The 27,631-nt window shown below is 36.9% G+C and overlaps 2 protein-coding genes across 3 annotated transcripts; one reads left to right on the top strand and one right to left on the bottom strand.

Annotated features, from left to right (window-relative positions):
• Positions 1-645: 645 nt before the first annotated feature.
• LOC104597197 (glucan endo-1,3-beta-glucosidase-like) lies at positions 646-2,939 on the bottom strand. The gene is made up of 3 exons (XM_010258636.3): positions 1,815-2,939; positions 1,050-1,332; positions 646-905 (listed from the first exon to the last, which is right to left on the bottom strand). The coding sequence occupies exons 1-3, from the start codon at positions 2,919-2,921 to the stop codon at positions 877-879; spliced, it is 1,419 nt and encodes a 472-aa protein (XP_010256938.2). The 5' UTR covers positions 2,922-2,939; the 3' UTR covers positions 646-876.
• Positions 2,940-14,783: 11,844 nt separating this feature from the next.
• Positions 14,784-23,794, top strand: LOC104597196 (transcription factor MYB3R-3). Of its 2 annotated transcripts, none has more exons than XM_010258634.3 (9): positions 14,784-14,926; positions 15,310-15,504; positions 15,973-16,024; positions 16,417-16,474; positions 17,515-17,609; positions 17,708-17,811; positions 18,130-18,258; positions 20,035-21,140; positions 23,204-23,794. In XM_010258634.3, exons 2-8 carry the CDS (start codon positions 15,356-15,358, stop codon positions 21,128-21,130), a joined length of 1,683 nt encoding a protein of 560 aa, XP_010256936.1. In that variant the 5' UTR covers positions 14,784-14,926; positions 15,310-15,355; the 3' UTR covers positions 21,131-21,140; positions 23,204-23,794. The 2 variants fall into 2 exon arrangements, with proteins under 2 accessions (XP_010256936.1, XP_010256935.1); XM_010258633.3 differs by having other exon boundaries at positions 14,792-14,926; positions 15,326-15,504.
• The last annotated feature ends 3,837 nt before the right edge of the window (positions 23,795-27,631 follow it).

Here is a 27,631-nt window from a genome sequence, read left to right on the forward strand (position 1 = left end):
TTGTATTTTGTATTATTGTACATATTTGTATTCTTATTTTTATTCTTTCCCAACAAGGTCTATTTTACAGAGAGCACAAATACAAATATATAGTGTAAAACTTATATTTAGTAGAGAAAATTCCTGAATAGACCGTGAACTTTGGGGGTTGTGTCAAGTCAATCTCTAAACTTCAAAATGTGTCTCTACAGTATTTTGAACTTTCAAATTATGTTTAATAGGTCCCTATTGTTAGTCAACACCATGTGACATCAGATATGCATTAAATATTTTTAAAATGACAAAATTATCCTTTATGATATTTTTCTAATTATTTTACCCAATTTATCTAAGTATTAAAAGAAAGAAAGTACAAGTGATCGTCCGATTACAATTGATCGTTGAATGAGGGAGATTGAACAAAAGAGCGGGAACTTCAAGAGTTGATTGGTGTCCAGTTTCATAATTCTTCTTCCGCTTTCCTTCTTTTAATACTCAGAAGAAATGAATAAAATGGTCAAAAAAATATTATAAAAGATAATTTTGTCATTTTCAAATTATTTAATACGCATTTAATGTCATATGATGACGGTATTAACTAACCACCAACTAACGATAAATACCTATTAGACATAATTTGAAAATTAAGGATATTGTGTAGAAACGTTTAGTTCGGGGAATGACTTGACAGAACCCCAAAGTTCAACGGTACTGTTTAGTAATTTTCGGTATGTATTTGCACTGTATGTTTTCAAACTGAGAGAGAGTAAAATTAAATTTTCAATTTTCATTTCAAATAACGCACGGCAGCCTAGCTGCCGATGCATCTGAACATGTCGTTTCATCCACGCTCGCCTTCACCAGTTCACCGGCAGTCTCCACTTTGGTTTCTCTCTCTCAAGAAATGTACTGACATGTGCCATGACCTGCATCCGCACTCGTACTAGTTATTCAAAGCAAACAAACAACAACAACAATTTATATAAACACTATTACATTCATTCAGGCTTCAAGGGTAGCTAGCTCGAATATGAATTAAATATTGAAAGAGAAAAGGGATAGAGAGATACTGGGATCGGTGGTGGTGAGAACAGCGGTGTGAGAAAAATCGCAGTTGAAGGAGTGACGACCGGCTGTCTGGTAGTAAGCATTCATGACGTAGGATGCGTGAGACCTGATGGTGTTGGGGTCGAAGCAATTCCCACCCGGCTGGATTAGCTTGCAATCCACTCCGGTACCGCACACGTAGTTGATGTTCGCCTGCAGCGCTTCATCGCTCGCCTCCGCCTTCGGCACACACCACACCTTCCCCGCCGGTGCTCCTCGCCTCCTCCTTCGTCTCCGACCCCTCATCTGCACCAACCAACCAACCCAGACATCATTGCATAAAATAAAACCTTTATTAGGGATTACTTTTTTATATTAACTGCTAAGTAATTCCTAACATTATCGCTTTCTTCTCTTGGATCATGGGAATCAAGGTGTGCTTGATAAGGATATTTCGGACTTTCAGCACATTCTTCCTCGTCACTAAACGCAGAAGATTTTCTGCCTCCAAAAGCAAAAATATTGCAAGGAGAGCCTTTCAATGACCTCAAATTTCAACGAATTTACGACTTGGTCCACTTTTTTTCATTTTCCTATAGACTGGCTGTTTTCGACATTATCAAGGAATGAAGAAAGACAGGGGCGAAGGGAAAAAAGGGGGAAAAAAAAGCGAAAGCTTTGCATTTGCAACCACCACAACCAAATAAGTGGAGTTTCTTCTTTTTAGAGCTAGCTGCCTTCCAAGTGTGGATAAGAGAAGAAAAGAGAAAAATTAATTGACGACTTACTTGTCCACGCATAACTCCTGAGTCGTAAACCGGTGTAAAATCCGGTTGAAACAGCCCGAAATTTCTTTCCGGGGTCGGCCCTGGTTTCAGATTCTCGTTGAACAGCGCAAAAATAAACGTCTCGAAACTCCGGTTAGGCATCAACGGTGTCCCTTTCCCCGAGTTCACGTGCTTGATGAGGTTCCCGTTATACGAGATGGCGTTCTGTATGTTAACGTCCGGCTGGTTCGCATCCCCAAGCGACGGCCATCCTGTCTCCCCCACCACAATATCGACATCGCCGTAGCCCAACTTCTTCATCGCCGAGTAAACGGCATCGAGCTGCGCATCGAACATGTTGGTGTATGTTATCCTCGTAAACTTGTCATACTTGCCTCGGTTAGGCTTGAAGAGTGCGTAGTTCAACGTCTTGGCGGTGAAGCCAAAGTACGGGTATGGATTTACCATGAACGGCGCTTTAGTTTCCCTCAGGAATTGGAGCATGGGAGAGAAAATAACTCTGTCATAGCCACGTCGGAATTGACCCAGGCTCGGTGGCTCTGATATAGAGAGAATACCGAGTGAGTGTGGTGTTGATACCTGAATGTCCATGATTCCAGCTAGTCTCAGAGCGGCATGGAGGGATTTCATAGCTGGGACCATATGGATTATGAGGTTTTTATCTGCAGTGGCCATGATTTCATTCCCGACAGCGATTCGGTTTATTTTAGTTTGTGGGTAGAACGGGGTAATTTTGGTGGCCACCCAGTTTCGAGCGGCGGGAAGATTTGCGAGTTGGGGGATGTCGCCATTGCCAACGGTGACGGTAATGGCGATTCCGGTGTTGGCAAAAGCCCGGAGAATATCTGGGTTGGTATCGAAGATCTTCACTTTGTCTATGATGGTCCGTTGTTTGATAAAGGTAGCGACTTGGGCGGGAGGTGGAAGGTTGTTACCAAGGGTGCCGTAGTTAACATCGATAGAGTAAACAGCGGTGGCGTCTCCGGTGAGGCTGGAGAGGACGAGAAATAGAATAGATAAAGATAGATTAGGGGGAGTGCCGGAATAGTTGGCCATTTTTGAAGGTGAAAATAGCGAGCGAGGGAATAAGGAATGTGGTGTTTTCATGGATTTGTTTGAAATTATTATTATTATTATTTTTTTTTTGATAAATGGAATTGTTTTTGTTCAGGGAGTAATGGAGGAGCGAAATCTGTGCTGGCGCAACGTTCTTGGCCAGACTTTCAAGTTTCAACTTCGGAACTCGACGCAAGAACAGTCCGTATACGCATCACATGTTTATTTTGCCACGTGTCAATTTGATAATAAACAAGGGTAAATTTCATATTACCACCCTACTCTGAGGTAGTGATTAATTATTAACCCCCTGAAATTTCATTTGCCACAAGGACTCCTGAACTTTTCAGCTTCTAACACTTACCCCTCATCGTGATCGTCATGTGCCTATTAAATATTTTTTCCTTAATTTGTAGGACCATTTCGTCCTTTCTCTTTTTCTTACATATTTGTATAAATACTTGCGCCTTTTTCTTCTTTTTTGACATACCTACACAAAAGATGGAGACTTGTTTTTGACTAGGGGCGAGCATCGGTTTGGTTTCATGGAATAACCTAGAATTTATTTTGTAGGGGTTGGTTTTAGGTTTTTGGAATCAGAATTTATCTTATGAAGGTTGGTTCTGGCCTTGATGGTTTTAGGGATGGTTCTAAGATATACCCATAAAACCTTTCTTTCCTTATTCTTCCCCTTCAATAATAATAATAATAATAATAATAAAATGAAACATGTCCTTTAAAAATTTGACTTTCAATAGTGATAATATATAGTTTAAAACTTATATTTTCTTTATTGATTAAATTGAGTAATTTAATATGTAGATTATCATAACATATTAATATATGGTCCAAAATTTGTTATTATAATTTAAATTTTGTAAATATTACCTTTTACATTATTTATTATACACATTCAAATATTAAAATGGAAGCAAATTATCAAATCACTTAAGTAACTCAATGGTAAAGTAAGATCATGACTTTTGTAACCATGAGTTCTTAGATTCAAATAGTCACATCCTTAAAAATATTTTAGAGTTTATTTTGAGGTAAATTTGGTTTCAAGGCCAATTCCACAAAGGTGTTCATCAAGTTGATTTGGGTAGGGTAAACCCCTGGACCCTGAAACCAACATATGTGGGGGTCGGTTCCAAGAATTTGAAACCAGACCCTACATTGTAATAGATTGGATAGGGTTGGTCCAAGGCCGGTTTGAGATCGGTTTTAAGAATTTGGAACCATGCCCTACCTTGTAACAAGTTGGATAGGATTGGTCGAAGGCCAGTTTGAGATTGGTTTCCATTCAGTTCGGGTAGAACCAACCTCCTATTTTTTGATGATCTTATATACATTGGAAAGACTCGGCAGCGTTTAAAACTGGTATTGTTTTTCTAGCATCGTTTTGTATGCATATATTGTTTTCTCAGAAAACGGATTCTTTTTGTTTGGGACCATTGATGCCACATAGGCATTTTTCAATGCCATATCAACACACTATTGCTAACAACAGTAGAAAAAATGAGAAAAGGGTCAAAAGAGGCATTTTCTCAACCCATAAACCAAGGAATGGTCTGAGAAAACATTTTTTAGGAAAACACCCAACCAAATAATAACGTTTCTTCAGAAAATATATTTTAGACATAACGCTGATGTATAATTATTTTTCAACAAAACAACATCGATTCTAAACACCTAATTAAAGAATACAACCCATAGAAGAACGGTTTTTATCAAGCACAAATGGCACATGGGATCTGTTACTACAACGAAGACTACATAAAATGTGTTCGTAGTAGACCCACAGCCTGAACACATGGCACTTGAATTTCCCATTTTTGAAATGAGAAGTATTAGAAGTATTCTAGCCAAGGCCCAAAGGCACCGTAAATGGGAGAGGTGAGCAATGAACGGAGGGTTGTTGTGAGTAGAGGTGACCATTTTCAGCTCATCTTTCAAACCCGCGTAGCCCATCCCACAAATTCCGGGCTTGGGCTAGGCTATGAATTTAAGCTCGGCCCGGGCCTAGGCCTGCATTAGTCCTACAAATTTCTATACTGGGCTTAGGCCCAATACTTCAAGCCTGGCCTGTATATATTAATAAATAAATAAATAAATTATAATATGATATGTATAATTCATATTTTATATTCTATGATTATAAAATAAGTTTTTTACACGCATTATATGCATATAAGGGTAAATGACTATGAGTTTTCATAAACTGAGGCCCTGTTTGGTTCGTGGGAATAGGGGTTTGGAATCGGAATTGGAATGAGCTATTCCGATTCCAACTGTTTGGTTGAGCGGAATTGGAACCCCATTTCGATTCCTGTTGGAATAGCATTCTCCCCATTTAAGGGAATGACCATTCTCTATTCCTTTTTTGGGAATAAAATCCCATTTCTGGTAATTTTAATTCCCACTCTCATTCCCGTCTGAACCAAACAGACTATGAAAATGGACCATTTCAATTCCGATTCCAACTACAAACCAAACGGACCCCACCTAATTTTATAGAAACTCTTCTTTAGTGATACTTCATTACATAGCAAGAAAATACAATGATAAAACCACACAACCAACTCAGATGGCAACATAAATTAGTAAGATAAACAGAATACAACATTGTTAATAATTGGGGATGTTTGTGTAACCTCTGCTTTTTGCCTTTGCCACTTTTGGTCCCATCTTAGTGGTCGTGGGATGCAGCAAGATGATGGAGAGACAAAAACAGGTGCATGTTGTACTTCACTAAAGCTAAGATATTTTGTCTACGTCGAATTGGGTTAAACCCAGGTTAGCTAATCTATCTAGCCGCTATTTAACATATCAAAATGAAATAAAAACTGTGACGGCTTGAACATGATTAAAAGTGCAAATGGATCGGATCATATCTGATATCCGATCTTATTTGGTCGAAATCGGATCATTCCTATTTAGATATTTGGATCGGATTTGAATCACCCTATCTGATCCGAAGATTTCATCCGATATATATTATATATTTATAAATATAAATATATAATACATATATATGCTATTTATTTAGTTATAAATATATTTTTTATATTATATTTTTATAAACTTGTTATATTATTTATTTTTTATAAAAACATGTATATACATGAAAATAATTAAAAAATACTTGTATTTTTTATTTTTGCTTTATTGAAATTAGTATATTTTATTTTTCTTTTTATAATTTATTAATTAAAAAAAACAAGTTAGATCAGATCAGATCCAAAGATCCGAACTACTGATAGGATTCAAATTCAAATCAAATCCTATCAAATCTAATCAGATCTTTGACATGAACAATGTTGGATTGGATTTGAATGTACCCTGATTCGAATCCAATCCGATCTGATCCGTTTGCATCCCTAGACATATATTATGTTTTGAGGGAAAATAACATATAAACATGCAAATAAAGATATATCTAAACTTGGCTTGAATATCTAAACTTGTCATGTTCAAGTTTTATATAATTAACTTTTAATTCATTTTGTTCATAAAATATAATATTAAATTGATTTTTAATTCATTTATTAATAATATAATATTTTGATCAGTTTTAATCTAATTTATTTGTACTATATAAATATTTAATTATAATCCGAATTCGATTTGAATATATGATGAATATGATTCAATTTAAATTCAAATATAAACAAATTGACATATGCTTGTATCTAATTCGATCCAATCCGTAAGCAACCCTAAATGCCATCACACAAGAGTAGGATTATATGTCTGATTTTCACTGATTGCATGTGGTACAAATAATTCATGGCTCAACAATACTCATTGCATATGGTGCAAATTACTAAAATAACCCTATTTTGATTTGAAAGCGGCCTAAATACAGCATAAAATCTCGATGACACCCACTCGGGGGTGGTTTAGTCCGATTAAGCTAAAAATTAGGCAACCTTAAAACAACTACAAAAAAATAGGTAAAAAGTTATGAGTGTAACAGTTAAAAAGTGCAATGGTTCGGCGAATATATTAGCAATTTGATCAACTACCGAAATGTATCCCGTAATTAACCTGGCTCCGCCCTTGCTCAGGTACAAACTGATAAGATATGTGGCCGCTTGAAAGATGACAACACCAATTACCAAACTAAAGAAAAGGTCCAAATAACTTCAAGGTGGGCAAATACATCTAAATTAATAACCTTCTGCTGGAAAAACCTACAATCAATCGACCGGTATAATAAAAGTAGTAATTAATCAGGTGGATTTTCATCAAAATTCACAGATGGTTATAATTGGTTAAAGCCTTTTTATATCATGTTTTTCCTGCATTATAGATTTCCCTTTCTTTTTAGAAATGTAGGGATAGGCGTAATGCAAATTTCTGATTTCCACTGTAGAGTTATAAATATTCAAAATGTCAATATTTTACACTCTATGCATCAACTTCCACCTGTGAGTTATAAATATTCAAAATGTCAAAATCCTGTTAAAGGCTTAGAAGAGAAACAAAACCCAGATAGAAAACTGACCAACCACCACCTAAGTGCAGGTCACGAATATAGAGCAATGTCTAATACCGTCGGCGGTTATTGAACATTTTGCCATGAAGCATTTTGTTGAAAATAAATGGAGGCAGTTCGGTCGAACGCGTTAGTGGGTTTTGTTCTGGGTCCAAAACCTTCTTTCTTTGTCATAAAGCATTTTGTTGAAAATAAATGGAGGCAGTTCAGTCATGTGGAGTTCTTTGCCCTAGAATCAGGATATTTCATCTTTGAGTTTCAAGACTTATCTCGGAGACAGACGGTTATTGAACAAGGAACCTGGCTTGTAAATAAAGCTCCAGTGGTGCTATGGGCCTAGTCTCCAGAGCTATTCCATGGATAAACCAGAACTAAAATCCCTTCCCCTATGGTTAAAGTTCCCAGGATTGAAACTTTATCTTTGGTTTGAAGTTGGGCTTAGTTAGGTGGCTAGTGTCATTGGGTGCTCGATTTGTTCAGACCAGATGACAGTTGAAAAGCGTCGGTTATCTTTTGCTAGGGTGTGTATCGATGTTTAGGCTATCGATGGCCTCCCGGAGGTGATTGACATTGAAGATGATTGTGGTACTGGTTCTTATTTTAATAAATTACCTTACCTTTTCAAAAAAAAAAAAAATCTTGGGCAATCTGGGAGACCAAGTCCCTGATGAGTGCTTAAATGGGAACTTGGACCATTCTGACATCTTGTCCCCAACTGAGTTAAGGTTTGAGGGAATGGAGGGTGGTAGTATGAGAGGTAGGGGTAGGAAGGGAAGCAGACGTCGGGGTAGTCCCCTTCCTGACCTTAACTGATGTCCCTTGGGTGTTGGAATATTAGGGGGTTAAACTCCCCGGAGAAGCAACATGAGATGTGGCATCTTATTAGTAACTATAAGCTGGTTTTGATTGGAGTTGTTGAAACAAAAGTTCACGAGATCAACACCTCAATGGTTTATAGGCTGATTCAGCATGAATGGTACATGGCTACCAACTATGATCATTGTTCGAATGGTAGAATTTGGGTGTTGTGGAAAAATTCCACTCTCGAGCTGTCAATTCTTGGTAAATCGGACCAAGCTGTCCACTGCTTGGTTAAGCTCCGTGGAACTTATCTTGGGCATTTTGTGGTGTCAGTTATCTATGGTAGAAACCAGACAACTGAAAGGGAAGCCCTTTGGCGGGACCTAGTCAAGATAGCTAGTGATATAAGCTTCCCATAGCAAGACCTAGTCAGGATGATCGAAAGGGGGGGGGGGCTCTGGCCTTCACCTAAGTATAGTTGTGGATTTCTTTAATTATGTGAGATCCTCTGGTCTTTTGGATTTACGATGGCAAGGATCAAGATTTACTTGGTCTAACCGAAGTGAAGGGCTCCACCAGGTGGAGACAAAGTTTAACCGTGCTCTAGTTAATTTTGCCTAGATTCGGGATTTCAATGGGTCTCTAGTGGTGTTCCCCGTTCCGGGGATTTCAAACCATACCCCTATTGTGATGCACCTCAATGCCACCCAGCCCTACCGGAAATCCCCCTTTAGATTTTGTAATTTTTGGACTAACCACCAAAGTTTTCTTCAAGTAGTGGCAGATGTCTGGAACACCCCTATTAGGGGGTACTAAAATGTTCATTGTGATTACCAAATTGAAGCTATTAAAAGTAGTGTTGAGAGATTGAAGTAAACGAGAGTTCGGTCAGATCTCTTCTCAGGCTTCTCAAGCAAGGAGTTCCTTGGAAGTAGTCCAACGAGCCCTGTTCATCGATCCCTCTAATCAGACTTTGGTTCGTGGGGAACAGGTGGCCAGGGAGAGACTCTTGAGAGCTTTAACGATCAAAGAATCGCTCCTTCGACAGTAATCAAGGGTCCAATGGTTGACTAAAGGAGACTCAAATTCCTCCTTCTTCTACCGGTCAAATTCTGTTAGGAGGCACCAAAACCGCATTCTTACTATTCAGCTCGAAGGATTTGATAGTTTGTTCTCGAACGAGGTTGGTATTAGAGCGGCAACCATTTCCTATTTTGAAAACATGCTGAAGAATCCTGATTCTTGTCAACCCTTCTTGGGCACCTTAAGAACCCGGTTCCACCTCACTATAGAAAGTCGTCGGGCTTTGGGTGCTTCAGTGTCAAGGGAGGAGGTCTTTGCCGCGGTCATGGCTACAGATGGGGACAAAAGTCCAGGTCCAGATGGGTTTAACACTACCTTATTTCACAAGGCATGGCCTGTGGTGAGAGGATATGTGATATAGGCTATTCTGAATTTCTTTCGGTCTGGTCAACTCCTTAGGGAAGTAAATTCCACTTTAATCTGTTTAGTTCCAAAGTCTGAGGCCCAATGAATTTTAACGATTTCCGCTCAATTTCTGTCTATAACCTATTATACCGTTTTTTAGCTAAGATTGTCGCTAACCGCTTACAATCTGTTGTCCCAGATCTCATTTTTTGGAACCAGTCGGATATCATCACAACATTTTGCTGGCTCATGAAATCCTTCATGGTTATCACTTGAATAATGGGAAGCCTCATATGGCGCTAAAGATTGATTTGCTAAAGGCTTATGACTCTATTGATTGGCTCTTTCTTCGTCGAGTTTTGGAGAGTGTTGCCTTTCCCGAACATGTTGTGGAGTGGATCTTTACTTGTGTTTTTACTACTAGCTTTTCTGTGATGGTCAATGGCTCTCATGAAGGCTACTTTGAAGCTTCCCGTGGTCTATGCCAAGGAGACCCTAGTTTGCCTTATTTGTTTTTGTTGGTTCTTTTGGTCTTATCCAATATTTTAGATGAAGCCGCCTTAAAAGGCTTCCTCCGCCTTCATCCAAGATGCAAGTCGCCCATGATAACCCACTTGACTTTTTTTGATGATTTATTCATATTTCTTGTCGCAAACCCTATATCCGCTTTTAACCTTCGATATCTCCTAGATCGGTTCTTGGCCTGGTCTGGTCTGGTCTTGAGGTAAACAATGCCAAGTTCCAGGTCTTTTTCTTTGTTGTTAGTGTAGAGGACCAGTCATCTATATTGGATATCCTTGGAATGTCTCTAGACTCCCTCCCGATTAGGTACCTCGGTTTCCCTCTGACTACCACCAAGTTGACCCACAATGATCGTCTTCCTCTCGTCAAGGCGATGGATAACTTGACTAAATCCTAGAAGAGTGAGACCTTATCTTATGTTGGAAGATTGGAATTACTCCGTTCAGTCAGCAGTGGTAGGATCCTGTTTTGGTGCTCTCTAGCTAGCCTATCAGTCAGTGTCACAAATCTTCTAGAGAAGCTCTCCTTGGATTTTCTTTGGGCAGGATCAGGGGGTGCTAGGATCCACAATGTCCGTTGGGAATCTTTTGCATGCTGAGTGTGGAAGGGGGGCCTCGACCTTCAAAGGGTAAGGGACTGGAATCTGGCCCTTCTTATTAAGCATGTTTGGACTATTGCTACAAATAGCTCTTCATCCTTGTGGGTTACTTGGTTAACTCTATTTGGTCTCTTCCGGTGCCAAGGCGGTGCTCCTGGGCTGTTAGAAGCCTCTTGAAGACTCGAGACCTAGGCAAGCCCTGGACCCACCATGTTATTGCGGGTATAGAAACTCTTTTTTGGCACCCTCGTAGGGTTTTGTGGGATTCTCTTGATGCCCAACTCAAGGCTTCTATTGCTCCCTCGAAATTGATTAAAGTTTCTTGTGTTATAACTGATTGTCGGTGGGCCCCACCTAGGTTTTTCCTCCCTCTGAATCCTGAATGGTGGGGAGAAACCTCCAGACTGTGAATCTCTCACCAAGGATAGGGTGATTTGGACTCCGAACCCTGGGGAATTCTTCTCAGTCAGTTTGTCTTGGGAGTGTATCCGCCCTATTGGTGTTCGAAAGGACTGGGCTGCTCTCATTTGGGATAGGAATAGGACCCCTCGTCATGCTTTCATCCTATGGCTAGCTGTGAGGGGTGCCCTCTCTACCAAGGATCAGTTGCATAGGCATGGTCTCTCTTTGCTTCTTCCTCTTTGTGTGCTATGTAATTGGGAAGAAGAGTCCCATGACCACCTATTCTTCTCTTGTGATTTTTCCAACAAGATTTGGCAAGCTATCTTAGCTTAATGCCACGTGGTATGGTCCAAGCAAGACTCTTGGCTCAATGAGGTTGATTGGCTCATTCACCAGAGCTCCGGGAGAGGTCAACTGGTACAGTGTTTACTGAGGCTAGCTCTTGCCGGCACAATTTATCATATTTGGTTTGAAAGGAATCGTCGATGTTTTTTGAATAAATCTCTTAATTGGGACGTAATCCTCTAAAAAATTCTCTGATATCTCAACCAAAAATGGTCGTGATAAGTGGAAGCTCCAGGATTCCCCCCTTACAAGATCCCTGTGTGAAGCATGGAGCCTAGCTTTTTCCCCTTCTCAGAATGAGTAGTCCTTTCACTACTGGATTCCGCCTTCGACGGGTATGGCTTGCTTAAACACTAATGGATCCTATTATGTTGATAGAGGAGGTGTTGGTTTTATCATTAGAGATGATAGAGGTTGTCCTTTGGAGGTTTATGCGGTTATGGTTCCTCTTGAAGGAACGCTCACTCATGAATTACAAGCCATTCTTAAAGGCCTTAAGAATGCCTAGGAGAGAAATCTTAGTAAGGTTGTAGTACAATCTGACTCTCAAATAGGTATAAACTTTTTGAATGGGACATACCCTTCTCCTTGGAAAGCTTGGGATCTAATCGAGCAAATTAAACTTGTCTATCTCGGCTTTGAATTTGGATCTTTTGTTCATATATACAGTGAGGGTAATAGGGCTGCTGATTTTCTTTTTGAAGTTTTTTGATTATGTACACGAGGCTGTTCTGCCCCCGTTGCTTTTCCTGGCCGAGCTCTCCCAGATTGTTTGGGAGGATGCTCATGGATTTCGGGCTGCTCGTGTGTAAATTCTTCTTTTTCAATAAAATCTGCTTAACTTTTCCAAAAAAAAAAATTCATATTCTTCTGATTTATCTTCTGAAATCCAATTACGTTGAAAATGTATATTGTATTCTTAATGAATACAGTATGGGTGGAAAATGGGTTAGTGGGTCAGTATGGGTAGGTTGGTATTCAACCCACACCTAACTAAACCCAACCCACCCATTTGCCATCCCTACCCTCCATGTCCGTTGGAGTCCTAATGGACATCTAATTAATTAGTCTCTCCAACAACTCCTCAAATCCAATCTCAACATAGTACATGCCCTACTTCATTGTTGTCAATTTAAACTCCAGAACAAACCATTGAACAAATTCAATTGTGATCCATTGAACAAAAAGTTTCAAAGAAGCAAGTGGACGAAGGGTCTCAAACAAGGTAGTAAATGGAATGTTACATGGTGTAGATTAGGTAGCTTTGAAGGTTTAGAAGAAGAAAGAATACGAAAGTAGGCAAGACTGGGTTTTTTCAAAAAGTTAATATGCACATGATGTTATGTTTATATGCATTTAAACGAAATGTTAATGGAGGGGAGTTTTTTGTTCTATGCCCTCACGAGAAAAAGGAGAAGTTTAATTCAATTTTAAAAGAGAGGGGATGTTTCAATATTTTGGACAAATCTAAATGGAAATTTAAGTCTTTCAATGGACAATTTTGTTTTATTAATTTTAACATCTCCCACCTTGAAGACAGGTATCACTTATTTAGAAAAATGATACCCAAGAATGAATTAGAACTCACATTTACCAAAACATGAACGTGGGAAAATTTATCAACTCTCTCATTAACTAACATAATGTTATCTAGATCTAGATGAATTCACATTGGTGCCTCATAGAGCGTGCCCCACAAGTTCCTTATAGCACATCCCAACCGTGTATGGGGAACATTTCCCAATGGCAAGTAATATAGATGTTCCCAATGCACGCTGAGTTGTACATGTGAGTTCCCAAATGTAAATTCATCTATATCCTTTTTCAAAATTCTAAAAATGAGGATCCAGACCTTTTATTTTTCCTATTTTGTTTTATGGGACTAACACAAGGGCAGGTAGACCATCCCCAAACCCAAAGCCTCCCAACCAGGGTGTAGCAAGAATTGGTACCAAATCCCAAGCTTCCTCTACAACCAATTAACCCAGCCAAAGTGCTCACAACTGAGCCAGTTGGCACTAGGAGTGTCAATGGACCGGTTTTGAGTTGGACCCCATCCAAACCAAAATCAATTTGGATTAGATTGGACTTGAATCCATTCATAATGAATTTATATTGGATTGGATTGGATTGAACCAGTATATGGTCCATTGATATTGATAGAAGATAAGAATGTAAGTGTCAATGGACTGGGTTTAGGTTGGAACCAATCTAAATTAGAACTGATTGGATGGTCCAGACATTGAATCAGACCGGTCCAAAATATTCATTGGATTGGACTAGACCTGATCCATTTGTAATGGACTCACATTGAACTGGATTGGATTGGACCAAATCCAGTCCAATTGGCACCCCTAATTGGCACTCTTCTCTGTCTCAAGGGAGACCACATCGGTGCTCCACTTGTCACACCCCACAAGGTAAGGTTCAAAATATCGAGGCTCATTTGTCCCTTCTTTTTTAGTTTTTTTTGTTCAAACTGGTTCAGAGGATCAGTTTAAGGCCCATCTATCCTTTCAGTCATGGTCTGACCCGAAACACCCCCAGGCGTTAAGGGTATATCAGAAAGTACCCACAGGTGCCCCACTGCATATCTCTCAGCGTGCATTGAAAACATCTTCCGTTGGGACCGGTACATGGTTGAGTTGAGATGTACTATGGGGCGCGATGTAAACTCGTCTCAGGGTCTCATCATCCATGGTTCATCCTCAAACCTCAACCCCCCGAGTCCCCGACGCAAGTTTTTTCCCCTGCGTGAAAGAAACCGTCTGAGTCTACGAGGCAACCCAACGTGTCTAACTGTAGATAATCTATTCTAACACATATCAATGGTCTACATCTTCAGCTAACTTGAATTATTAAATTTTCTAACTAATTTAATATTAGGTCCGCACCTGAACAGTACAAAAAATTTGTGTGATCCAGATATGGAAGGACCAGATTAAAATCGGGAAAGAACCTAAAGAATCGTAGCCGTCCAAAACAATGTAATCACATGTTCCCTCGAATTAATAGAGTACCCTCAATCAGTTAAAACGTCTCTTTCATGAACTCTACTTAAAGGTCGATTAATCAGTACGAATCCAACGGTTAAGAATGACTCAGGAAGCATCTATGCTCTGAACTTGTTCGAAACTTAAGAAGGTGGCTGTAATGGGAGTGTGCCGTTTGAGGTTCAAACTTTTGCTCGCAACGTTAACATAAACCGTCAAGAGCCGTTAACATCCAAAGGCTTTGTTTTGGAGCTTCTGGTTAACAGAGGGAAACGGAAACGTCGGTCGGCCTGATTTTTTTAATTATAATATTATTATTCGTTATAGTTTTCTTCTCTCTCTTTCAACGGGCGATGTTTTTTGAAAGAAAGCTTTCACAGTTTTCTTCTCTTCGAGGGTTCGAACCTTTTGTTTCTCTCGCCTGATGAGCTCGGCTTCGATTCCCGCCATTCCTCTGCAACCGGAGGTAATTGAATTCACAAATTTCTTAATTGTTTTTACTCACTCTTCTTCTCAACGCTTAATTGTTTTGGATCGTCTCACCTTAATTTTTGTTAAACTCAAGTAATTTTGATTCGTCTGTGATTGGACGTTCTTTTGTTATTTGTGATCTAAAACCCTAAAATTCTGTTTCCTAATCTCTTTTCGTTTTTCTTCTTCTGTTTGATCTGCTTTTTTGTTTTAAGATCTGCGTTCTAGTTATTGACGGTTAATATTTAGGATGTATTGGGATTTTCGGGAATTCTGTCGACTATTGATTAGTATCATAATTCTGGTTCTGAGGTTCTATTGATGGTTCTTGATGAGTTTCAGTGTCACGATTAGTTTCTCTAAGTGGGATTTGTTTAGTTTTCTTCTATATCAGGATGTTGGGTTTTGGAGACTGTCCTAGAAAATGATGGCTGAAGTGAAACACGAGCAGTGTTGTCTCGAGAACAAACAGTCAGCTGCTGCTTCGAGCTCCTCTGTCTCTGAGGGTAGTTGTAGCATCGCTCTGAAGTCTCCAGTGATTTGCAGCCCCGCTTCAACATCGCCATATCATCGGTACAGTTATTCTGTTATTTGCTCCTTTACCATCAGTAATAACAGCTTCGCTTTGAAATTACTATTAGCTTTTCTTTATTAGGTTTTATTTGGAAATCATATAAATTCGTCTGCAGTTTGATCATCGTCAATTGTGGGTGGGTTTTCAGATCTAAAATAAGCTAAATCTGACTTTCTGTGGTTCATTTCAATATGAAACAAATACTTCTACGTCCCCCTATATCATTTTTATGCTTACTAGGCATATACTTAGAAACAGGTTAGCTAACAGGAAAGGAGACATCAAATTGAACCATATAATGCTCTTAGTTCCTTTCCAAAATCAGCATCATTTCAGGATTCCTGAATAGTTTCTTTTATTATGATATGTTGACAAAGCTTTTTTGGTAATTCATGTATATTGTACAAGTACTAGAAGCTTTGTGCTTTCTGTTACATATTATTATGGTGATTTAACATTTTATGTAGGAGGACTACTGGCCCCATAAGGCGTGCAAAGGGTGGGTGGACTCCAGAGGAGGTTAGCAGTTTAGCTTGATTTGTAAATTTATTTATTTATTTTTATTATTATAGGCTAGCCATAAGATTCTACCTAGTAGATATTGAAACCTACCTCTTCTTTATGCTGCCTCTTTGTTTGCTTAGCTATGCGTTAGGCAGGTTCAGATCAATTTATCACTCATAGGATTTAGAAAACTTGAATCAGGGATTTGCCTTTAAAACCTTCTATAATTATTATAGGTAGCTTTTTTATTGGCTCCACAAACTGCAGGCCAAAAATGTTATTATTGCGTTCAGTATATTATAGGTACTCATCCATGTTAGTTCCTTTTGATGGGCTGCTTATCTTTCAATTACTCTCTTTTATCCATCATAAGTAGATTTTATTCCTAATTAATATATGTGTTACAGGATGAGACATTAAGAAAAGCTGTTAAAGCTTTTAAAGGGAAGTGTTGGAAGAAAATAGGTTTGTTCTTTTCCTTCTCTATGATTTCTTCAACATCAGTTGTTATGATTAATCTTGGTTGGTTTGAATTATTCAAGTTAGGATTTGATCAGCTTTGCTAGACAGCCTAGACCTCATTTGGTTTTGTTTACAAGGCACAGGCTTCATGTATTTTTTCTCTGCAGTTGTCTTTTAATCTATTCAGATCCATAACTGAAAATAAATCCTTCTAGGAAATGGATCAGTTGGCCCTGGTTTGTAACCTGCAGCAAGGGTGCTCAAGTTTGTAGATGACTTTGACAATTTCATGACATGGTCATATGGCATAGAATTTAGATCACACAGAAAGGAATGTCATGACACTGATACTGATGTTTGTTCTAAGCAGTAAATATTTCATTGTTATTTCAAAGTTATGCAATATGTTGCATAATGTACCATTTCACATTAATTTGCTTGTGTCATTTCAACTAACTAATCTAATTCCAACCTGACTTGATGAATGAATGAAAAAATCAAGCTATTCTGCTTTAAAGAATATTTAATAGCTTTCTATCCCTATATTTTGTATTGCTGATGATAGCCCTAGGCGTTTAATTGCTGATTATTGAGTTAAAAGTTAAAACTTATCTGGTAGTACTTATATTTATTGACTACTGATTACTGAGTCAAACTAGTAGAAGAATGGAGCAATGAAATGACTAATGTTTGGATTATTCAACTGCAACATCGGGAGGCAGTTGAAATTAATATGGGACAGACTTAATAGATAGTCCTATGATTAAGGAGACATGCATGGCAATGTTTTTCATTGTTTAGCAGTTGCTGAAATAGTGTATTAAAAAACCTGAAATATGGAAACATCTAATGCAACTCATGTGTTATGTGTTACTTCTATTAAAATAGTTTGGTTCTTGATGCAGCATGTTCTTATATTTTGTAACATGCATGGCTCATTTGTAACAGTTATCCCGCAACCACATTGCCACATAAAATGTCCAACTTATATGCATGACTGTACTGGAAGGCCATCTTGTAATTAATCATTCATGTTTTTGCAGCTGAATTTTTTCCCGATAGATCAGAAGTTCAATGTCTACATCGATGGCAAAAGGTTCTCAATCCAGAGCTTATTAAAGGACCATGGACCCAGGAGGTTAAGTGCAAATTTTCCTCCATCACCATTTTCACTTTTTGCATGTTTGAGACTTGAGAGTTAGATATTAAATTTTCTGTTCCCTGTGTGATCCACAGGAAGATGATAGAATCATTGAACTGGTATCAAAATACGGGCCTACAAAGTGGTCAGTTATAGCAAAATCCTTGCCAGGTCGCATAGGGAAACAATGCCGGGAGAGGTTGGTTTTGTGAGCTAACAGTGTAATTGTATAAAGATTATATTTACTGAGATTTATGTTTTATGATATCATTTATTACCACTTTTCATTTGGCTGTGGTGTTGATTGCTGAAGCTTTTTTACATTTTAATGCTTATCTCAAGGTTTTCAAGTTGGGTTGACTCAAATTGTTCATGGGCTTATGTTATACACTATGAAAAGGATATCAAATATATAATTTCTTTGGTTACTGTGATTGTTCGGTTTCATCTATTAGCTTGTTGCCAATATTCACCCAAGAAAAAAAAAATAAAGGCTAATTGTTTGAACTGTTTTCAGATGGCACAATCATTTAAACCCTATGATAAAGAAAGATGCTTGGACCTTGGAGGAGGAACTCGCACTCATGAATGCCCACCGAATACATGGGAATAAATGGGCAGAAATAGCTAAAGTTTTACCTGGAAGGTATTATTTATTGACCTATAATGATGCTATGCTTTCCCATTAAAGAAAATAATAGGTAGACTATCCTTATTACCAACAGAATAACAATATGACCAGATGCATTTGCAGTGTGAGTGGGACTGACATTTGCAGTGTGCTATTCTAAACATAATATCAATCTCAAAGCACAACATTCAAATTGTCTGTAGTCCTTTTGGATGATCAGAAAAGATTAATGGTTATTGTCACCTTTTTATGTTTTCTTGGTGGAGAAGAAAAAGAAGAAAGGAAGAAGATAATACAAGGAAATCTAGGGATATTATCAAATGGTTGCTGTCTTTTGATTTGACCATCCAATTGCCACTATTGGACAAGCAAAGCATAAAAAACTTTTTTGATAGGCATGCAGTATGTCACATAATTTTCAGCTTTATTCTGATAGGATGACACAGTTTAACAACATTGAATGATTTCATGTAATTGTAGACTGATTGATGGGCAAGGTTTAAAATGTCGATGTCGATGGAAATGTCGCTTACCATAATATAGGACATATGTCAGAAATGTCAAGGGGAAATATTGTAAAAATTAGAGACATTGTGGAAATATTATGAAACATGTGGAAATATGCAATGATGTTTTGTAAAATGATAAAAAAAGCATTAATACATATTTCTAGACTTATCTTATTCCCAACCATTATTTAAAGCTAAGGAACTAAGATCAATAACAATTTAGTAAATGATGATTTACTGATTTATTATGCATTTTGATGTTTTTACAAGGTTATCTGATATTTTCTTTTCTTATTTTTAATTCTGATTTATTATAAATTCTAGTATATTTATTTCACACTAGTAAGTGGAAATACATTTATTCTGATTTTTCAAATATTAAAGTTATAATACATTATGTTTTATTATAAATTTAATAAACTGATTCTCCTTTTTGTAGTATTAAGATTATGATAAATTCTGATTTCTTATCAAACTTAATAAATTTATTAAGATTTTTAATATTAAATTTATAATAAATTATGATTTAGTATAAAATTTAATAAATTTATTCTGATTTTTTATATTAAATTTAGAATATGATTTATTATAAAATTTAGTAAACATTTTCTGATTTTAATAAATATTTTAAAAATACTAACTAGTTAATATTTTATTACTTGAAAAATACTTTAATTATTTTTTATAAATATTTTATTTGAAATATTAAATAGAAATTATTAATGGAATAGTTTATATTAATATACTGTATTATATTAATATAATATACTAATATATTATGTTATTAATGTACATTAGTTGACATCCTATCGACATAATAGGAAAAACTGTCTTTTTTTTGGTTATTTGGATCGATTTGGATGACATTTCCAAAATATAGGAAATGTCGACCGAAATAATGTAATTTTTATATTACCATCCATTTTCATGTTGGTGAGCCTCGACATCAACATATGTCGGGCGACATTAGCGAAATGTCGTGAAATTTGAAACCATGTTGATGGGGACATTAGGTTTTGTTTTTCAGAATATATTTTTCCCTGCTATTGCTTCCAAATTTCCTTTATCTACTACCATTTGACCCAAGGTTCTGTACCTGCTAATTAGTAATTGACTGATTGATTTACCTAGAATTTTTGTGAACAATTTATGATTATTTTTCTGAATAATTTATGAATAATCAAGTGATTTTGTTTTGTTGAGAATTCTATAGTAAAGAGGAAAGGTTTCAGATTCAAATATCAGAGGGGTTTTGTATATTGACACTGGAAATTTCATCCAGGACTGATAACTCAATAAAGAATCACTGGAACAGTTCCTTGAAGAAAAAGTTGGACTTCTATTTGGCTACTGGGAAACTTCCACCAACTCCAAAGGCTAGCACACAAAATGGTGTTAAAGATGCATCTAAACCAGCAGATACAGGAAAACCAGCTATTTTTTCTAATAAAGGACTGGACTCAACAGCCCAAGCTTCCCCAGGAATAGAAAGGGTTTGTAACTTGGAAAACTGTAAGGATCTTGTGGAATCATCAAACCAAGGATTTCTAGATATAGATGGTTCAATGGATGTACCTGTAAGTAGATTTGTTGATTCTGTTGATGCTGAAAGCAAGACAATGGCATCAAAGTTAGATACTTTCTGTGGCATAACTGATTTGACACCTAAGTTTGAGAAACACGGAAGCACTGCTAAAATTGACAATGACAACAAGGTGGCAGACACAGTGCAGTTTGAGGTTCCAACATTTGGTTCTTTATACTATGAACCACCAAAGTTGGAAAACTGTGGTATTACATCTGATTCTGTTCTCTTGAACACATATTGCTCAATGCAGCAGGGATATGACTCTAGTGCGCTTATGCCACTTGTCAGTCTCTTCACTCCACCTTGTGTGAAGGGTACTGATTTGGATGGGAAAAGCCCAGAATCTATATTAAAGAATGCTGCCAAGAGCTTCCCAAATACTCCTTCCATATTAAGAAAGAGAAAGAGAGAAGTCAATGCTGTATCATCCCATGATAGAATTGTGCAAAGAGATATGGTAAGAGCCAATAATGGTTCAAGTGCTTCTGAAGACAAAGAAAAGAGTGGGAAAAGTGCGGAACAGTCTGGATCTCTAAATGAAAGTTTATGTGAGGTTCCTGCATGCCATGGTAATGACAAAACTGAGATGTATAATGGAAAGGCTTTTAATGCCTCGCCTCCATATCGTTTAAGGTCATCAAAACGAACTGCTGTTTTCAAATCTGTGGAGAAACAACTTGACTTCACATTAGATGAAGAGAAGGTTGAAGGATTTACCAAATCTATGATCTTGGGAAACCACTGTGTTACAGAGGATTGTTCACATGCAACAAAGATGGCAGTGACCTAGTCTGCAAAATGTAAGTACATACTTGAATTTTATAACTTTGTAATTGATAGGTTTTAAATCTCCTTGGTGTATAATTTTTACTTGCACAATTTTGTGTGGATCCTTTTATGTTTTCTCTGAAAACACATGACAAGCATCTTTCCATCTTCATTTATTGATTCTTTTTTTATCAGCATCTTCATTTATCGATTCTACCTATGTGACTGTTCACATCCTACTACACATGGTACACAGATTGTGCACCTCGTTTGACAATACTAACCATCCATATGGTCTATCAGATGAATTTCATAGATTTATTCTTCTCTAAGAAAGAAAAGTTAAATGGCTTGCAAATACTTAAATTTTATATATTTATTATTTGATTTCTGTCCTAGCTACATGAACTGCAATCTGTCTATAAGATCTAAGATTCTAGCTACCTGAAAGCTTTAATGACCCTAGAAAAGATATACTCCCATGGAAATCACAAATTAAAATAATAGTCTTGTTCTATCCATTTGTAACCTAATGTTCATCGTTTAGTTATGAGAGTTCTCAAGGTTACAAGATGCATTCTTTTCTAGGCAATGAAAGTTCTTAATAGAGTATGACCTGGGATAGGAACTACGCTTGTATTATTAAAAAGAATGGTTTTTCTTTGCATGTTTTATTGAAAGTTCTAAAGTTAAGAACAGATGCATCTCATGTCATGGATGGAAATAGGGGTGAGCATTCGGTTTATTCGGTTAAAAACTGAACCGAAACCGAATTACAAGAAAACCGAAATAAACAAAACCAAAATTTTCGTTTCGGTTTTCAGTTACTTTGGTTAAAACCGAATTTAATTAATATATATATGTATAATATTATATAGTATAACCTATAATATATATTATATATTATAATATATATTATGAATTGAATTTCATTATAATACATTTATACAATATATTAGTATGTAAATATATAGCATATTATATATTGTATATTATATATTACATATTATATAATGAATTTTGGTTAATTCGGTTTTTTCGGTTAACTGAATTTTTAACTCTAAAAACTGAAATCGAAATCCGAATTACCCAAAAACCGAACCTGAAATTTTCAGTACTGTATTTCGGTTTTAACTGAATAATGCTCACTCCTAGATGGAAAGGTGGTATAGCCCCAAAAAATAGCATGCACTTTTATTTGTTGCCTGATAATTGAAATTTGTATTACCACTGAAGTAGCAACTCTAATTGTCAAAAAAGTGCAATTATTAGGTGCTTACTAAGGCATTAGAAAGATAATTAATTTTATTTCAGTGTTTCTTTAAATAAATATATGCAACCTTTGTTTTTTAGTAGAGGCAAGGGAAAGACTAAACAACACGAGGGGTGGCGCAACCCCAAGCATCCTCAATAATCGCTTTCTATTCACAGATTCATGAATTTGACCTCTCCAAGTAATTTCTTGAGAAGAATGGCCCATATTGGCTAAACTTCAATTTTTTGTTTATCTCTCTGCATAAAAGCTTTGCCTCTTATATGGCATTCCGAATGGCGCATGAGAAGACGATCCAACCCTTCAAGCAGTTAATGATCAGAAAGGAATCTCCCTCAATCATGATTCTATTGCAATCAGTACTCCTTGCCAATTTGATGGCTTCCTTCGCTGACCACACTGATGGTTGTTGTTCTTGCAATTCTCTTTACTTTACTGATGATGTGATTTCCAAGATGGTTTCTTGCAATGCACCCAATAGCTATTTCTCCTCCCTTGACTGATGCATCAAATTAGTGTGGTGCCCTCCATCCAATTAGTGTCGACTGTCGTGTGATGAAATATAAAACCTGTTTTCCAGATTTTTAATATTTGATGATAAGAAGTCAGTTCATAAGCTTGATGCATTTTCAATACATGCAGCTTGTGTCAGGAAACATTTTTGTTCGGCATGCATTTTGTTTCCCAACTGACTAGTTTTCAGTCTTTTGATTGTTTCTTGGAGCTTATGCTAGTTTTTTCTCACTTGGTGTAGTAAACAAGTTTATGAACATCTTTATATGTGCCTGACTTGTTTTCATCTTTTTATCTTTGTTTTTTTAGTGATGATAGTTGGGAGTATTCCTCAACTTGGAGACTAAAGATGTTTACTTCACCAAAAGCAATTAAATGTCTATATTTTTACAACAACGAAAAAGAGATAACCATGAATAATCTACCATCTTCATACAAAGCTTGCATTGTCATCAGCATCAACTTGTTACCAGGTAGGTTCATCTCCTTCATCAGGCAATTGTAGAATAAGGACTACAGCTCCAGGCTCCAGCATTCCTGTGAAAATATACAGATTCTTATGGGCATTGATGTATAAAAAGTCTCTCAAAAGAGAAAAAAAAAGGGCTTAGAGAGAAGTTTATCTTAAAAAGATGAATCCTTTTGAAACCAAATGTTACTCCACCCCTCCCCCTCCCCCTGGGGTGTCTCCACAAAATTCTTTTTCCTTCTTTTTCTCCTTCAACAGAGTCATATGTCAATTAGGCTTCCTTTGGTTGCCCGGAGAGAAAGAATTTTGAAATTTTCATAAGAAACTCTTAGAACAAGAATTTGTTTAAGAAAATGGATGGACTCACCCACCATGCAATTTTCTTAATTCTAAAGCTTCTGTTAAATTACGGTTATATTTTCTTTGCAGAACTATCTGGAAATGCTAGAAAGTTGAGAGTAAGTTATTTTAAGCCATGTTTGGTTCATTGCTTTGGGCCTCATTCTTTTAATTCTTGCTCATCCTGGTTAAGAATGAGCAAAAATGAATAACATTAGAGTGTTTGGTTACAAAATTCTTGCCACAGGCCATATTCTTTTTAGAATGAACAATCACCCCATAACACAAGTTGAGGTAGCCTGCATGAAAAATAATCAAGTCCCATCTTGCTCATTTTCATTCTTTGAGGAAATTTTGCCTACAAAACTGCTTCCATTGATGTTTAATAGTGCACTACTGTAGAAGTACTTACGAAAGCAATTTTATAGAAGTACTTTTACACAAAAGCACTTTTATGAAATAACTATACGAAAGCACTTTGGTAAAAGCACTTTTATGAAAATACTTTTATGGAAGCATTTTTATGAAAGCAGTTTTACGCAAGTACTTTTATAAAAGCACTTTTACGCAAGTATTTTTATAAAAGCACTTTTGTGGAAGTACTTTTATGAAAGTACTTTTACGAAAACACTTTTATAGAAATACTTTTATGAAGGCACTTTTATGAAAGTACTTTTATCAAAGTATTTATATGAAAACACTTTTGCAAAAGTACTTTTACAAAAGTGCTTTTACATAACACTTGTCAGTCTGAAAATAATCCATTTTTAGGAAAAAAGTGTTTGATTCGTAGCAATATCTTCTCATTCTGCCTATTTTTACCCATTCTTGCCCATTTTAGAATTTCATCTTGGGTAAGAATGAGAATTGAACCAAGCATGGCCAATTTTCATATTATCTTGGCAACTAAGCTTAGATACTGGATGGGTGTTGGCAATGAATATAAGGTTCTGTTTGTTTGTGGTGCATATCTGAACCGAATACAAATTTTATACCTGATTCAATTTTGCATCAATTTATTTGTAATTATGATTTGCACTTTTATCTGATACAAAAATTGTTTTTATTTTTGTCTTATTTGCACCCATTGGCAGTGGAAATTTTGCATCTTAAAAACTGGTGCAAAATTTGTATCTCCTACTTCAACTCTCTCACATATAGTGGGGACCACATCATCTTAGCTTCCTACCTCCCAAACAAATAGAGTTCAGTTTTGCTGAGACATTATTCTAATGGAGGGCTAAAACCAAAAATCATGGCCTTAGATATATTTTTGTGACCAAGATGTTACTTCATCTAATTCAAGGTTTTAAAACACATAACAATACATCAAAGGCTTTGATTCCCTTGATTCAGCTTGCGGCTATGACACTGACATAGCAAAAGTGTTTTGAAACACGTAACCCTCGTTTGATCTATGCTCTCTTTCATATGAGTTAGGGACTACACATTACAACATTTTACTAACAGTCAAATTTGTATCTTGTTTATTTTCTTCAAATCCTACCAGAACGCATGAAATAACTTCAAATATTCAACCATAATATTGAAACCTGTCTTTCAGTCCAATCAAAGTACCAAATGAAACAAAATGAAAAAGCGTTGCAGATGGATTTGTATCTTGTTTATTTTCTTCAAATCCTACCAGAACGCATGAAATAACTTCAAATATTCAACCATAATATTGAAACCTGTCTTTCAGTCCAATCAAAGTACCAAACCACCCAAAAAGTAGAACAGAAGAAAGAGCAAAACCGTACGTGATGGATGCTCCAAAGCTCTGACGAAGGTATGGGTGTTTGAACTTTGAATCTTCTTCAATTCATCTCTAACCAAAACCGACCAAAATTTTCAAGATTTTGCAAAAATCGGTATTGCTGTTTTCAGACGAGATGGGTAGTTTAGTTTCTTCAAGTTTTACCAAAAATCGGTAAAAAAGTTACTAAAGATAAACCAAATTAAGGAGTGTTTTGTCGAGCCAAAATCTGTTCTGTTTTTCAGTTAAGTTGATGTAGCTTTGTGTTTTTAGTTTCAGTGCAAACATCGCCCTTCCAAATTGTCTCCGTACTTTTGTTTTATTTTTTCCCAATTTGTGACATTGATGATATTAATGAGTAGTTTGATAATTTTACCAACCACCATATGTGCTGGATTTGAGTGTATATTTCTGAAAGTTTAAGACACAAGTTCAGGCCTCAAGTGTTACTAACTCCAAAGCCCAAAATGCAGGGTACCTATACGTAGTTTTTCCTAAAATTAATGGTTATATATGTTTCCAAAAGTAAAATATGACTGAAACATGTGTAAATTGTCTCAACTCGATTAATCCTTGTCATTTTACAAATAGATATGGCTTGGGATAGAGAGTTTAGATTTTTTTTTCCTGTTTTTTTGGGTAAAAGACTTAAAAACCTCCTTTAATGTTTCTCCTAAATACTAAAACCTCCCATCACCTTTCAAATTAAAACCTCCCATGTCAGAGTAATGTCTAACAGAATAGTAAAAAATCTCTTTCACCCCGCTTAATTCTTCAAATTTTCAAACTAAAGACTTTTATTTAACCCTTAAATTTACTCCCAATGGAAGGGTGGTTTTATTAATCAATATAAATACATTAATGGAATCTAATAGTACATTTTGCTTTTAATCACATTAATGGCATTCTTTTTAATTACAAGAATGCCACTCTCTCTTACCAATTCTTTTTCTTACTTTTTTTTCTTTCAAATTACAAGAATGTCACTCTCTTTTACTTTTTTTTCTTACAAATTACAAGAATGCCACTCTCTCTTTTTCCTTACAAATTACAAGAATGCCACTCTCCTATCAACTCTCTCTCCTTATAAATTACAAGAATGCCATTCTCTCTCTTGCCATCTCTCTCTCTCTCTCTCTCTCTCTCTCCTTATAAATTACAAGAATGCTACTCTCTCTCCAACTGAGGGAGACCTCAGCTCGGCATCTCGACTACTAAGGGACCTACAATCAAAGGTAGTCGAGCTCGAGCTCAAGTCTCTAATTCGAATCGAGCTCGAGCTAGAGGACACCTTGACCAAGCTAGACAACACCTCGGCCATTGAGGGAGACCTCGACTCAGCACCTTGACAACTGAGGGAGACCTCAGTTCGACACCTCGTCAACTAAGGGAGACCTTAGCTCGACATCTCGCTTGCTAGGGAAACCTCAACTCGACACTTCAGCAACTGAGGGAGACCTCGGTTATTGAGGGAGACCTTGGCTCGACACCTCAGCTGCTAGGGAGACCTTTGAGACCTACAATCAAAGGTCTCATGAACCTGATCGAGTGTGTACATAGGGTGTTACCTCGGCTCGGCACCTCGGGCATTGAGGGAGATCTCGACTCAGCACCTCGACAACTGAGGGAGACCTCAACTCGACACCTTGTCAACTAAAGGAGAACTCAGCTCGACACCTCGCCTGCTAGGGAAACCTCAACTCGACACTTTAGCAGCTGAGGGAGACCTCAGTTTGGTACCTCGACAATTGAGGGAGACCTCTGCTTGGAACCTCGACTTGGCACCTCGGCTGCTTGTGACCTGCAATCAAAGGTAGCCAAACTTGAACTTCCGAGCTTTTGGCTCGAGCTCAAAGTCTCTAATTTGAATCGAGCTTGAGCCTAATAGTTTATGAGCGAGCCCCTGCAATGCAAGGGCCCCTCTGCTAGTAGTTCTCAAAATTAAAAAAAAAAAACTATGGGGAGTGGGGGGCCATAAATACCTAACCCCTCTAGAAAAACTATATACAAAGAGATCCAACCCATCTATACTATAAACAATTGAACAAAGGACAAAGGGTAGAGGTTTTAGGGTTAATGATATGGTAACGCTTTTCCAAGGAATTGGTTTTAACATCCACCATGAATTAGACCATATAGGAGCAAAAATCAGTTTGGGAAAATAATCAATTGA

This window comes from Nelumbo nucifera, chromosome 2 (assembly GCF_055504915.1).
Source record: "Nelumbo nucifera cultivar China Antique chromosome 2, China Antique-T2T, whole genome shotgun sequence".
Classification (NCBI taxonomy): domain Eukaryota; kingdom Viridiplantae; phylum Streptophyta; class Magnoliopsida; order Proteales; family Nelumbonaceae; genus Nelumbo; species Nelumbo nucifera.

Bases quoted from the DNA above. Each gene is read 5' to 3' on its own strand.
- LOC104597197 (XM_010258636.3), bottom strand. From the start codon at position 2,921: ATGAAAACACCACATTCCTTATTCCCTCGCTCGCTATTTTCACCTTCA. The intron at 1,333-1,814 runs GTAAGTCGTCAA...TGGTTGGTGCAG, and splicing joins CAGGAGTTATGCGTGGACAA to ATGAGGGGTCGGAGACGAAG. The intron at 906-1,049 runs GTATCTCTCTAT...GTGCGGATGCAG, and splicing joins TCTCACCACCACCGATCCCA to GTCATGGCACATGTCAGTAC.
- LOC104597196 (XM_010258634.3), top strand. From the start codon at position 15,356: ATGATGGCTGAAGTGAAACACGAGCAGTGTTGTCTCGAGAACAAACAG. The intron at 15,505-15,972 runs GTACAGTTATTC...CATTTTATGTAG, and splicing joins TCAACATCGCCATATCATCG to GAGGACTACTGGCCCCATAA. The intron at 17,610-17,707 runs GTTAAGTGCAAA...TGTGATCCACAG, and splicing joins AAGGACCATGGACCCAGGAG to GAAGATGATAGAATCATTGA.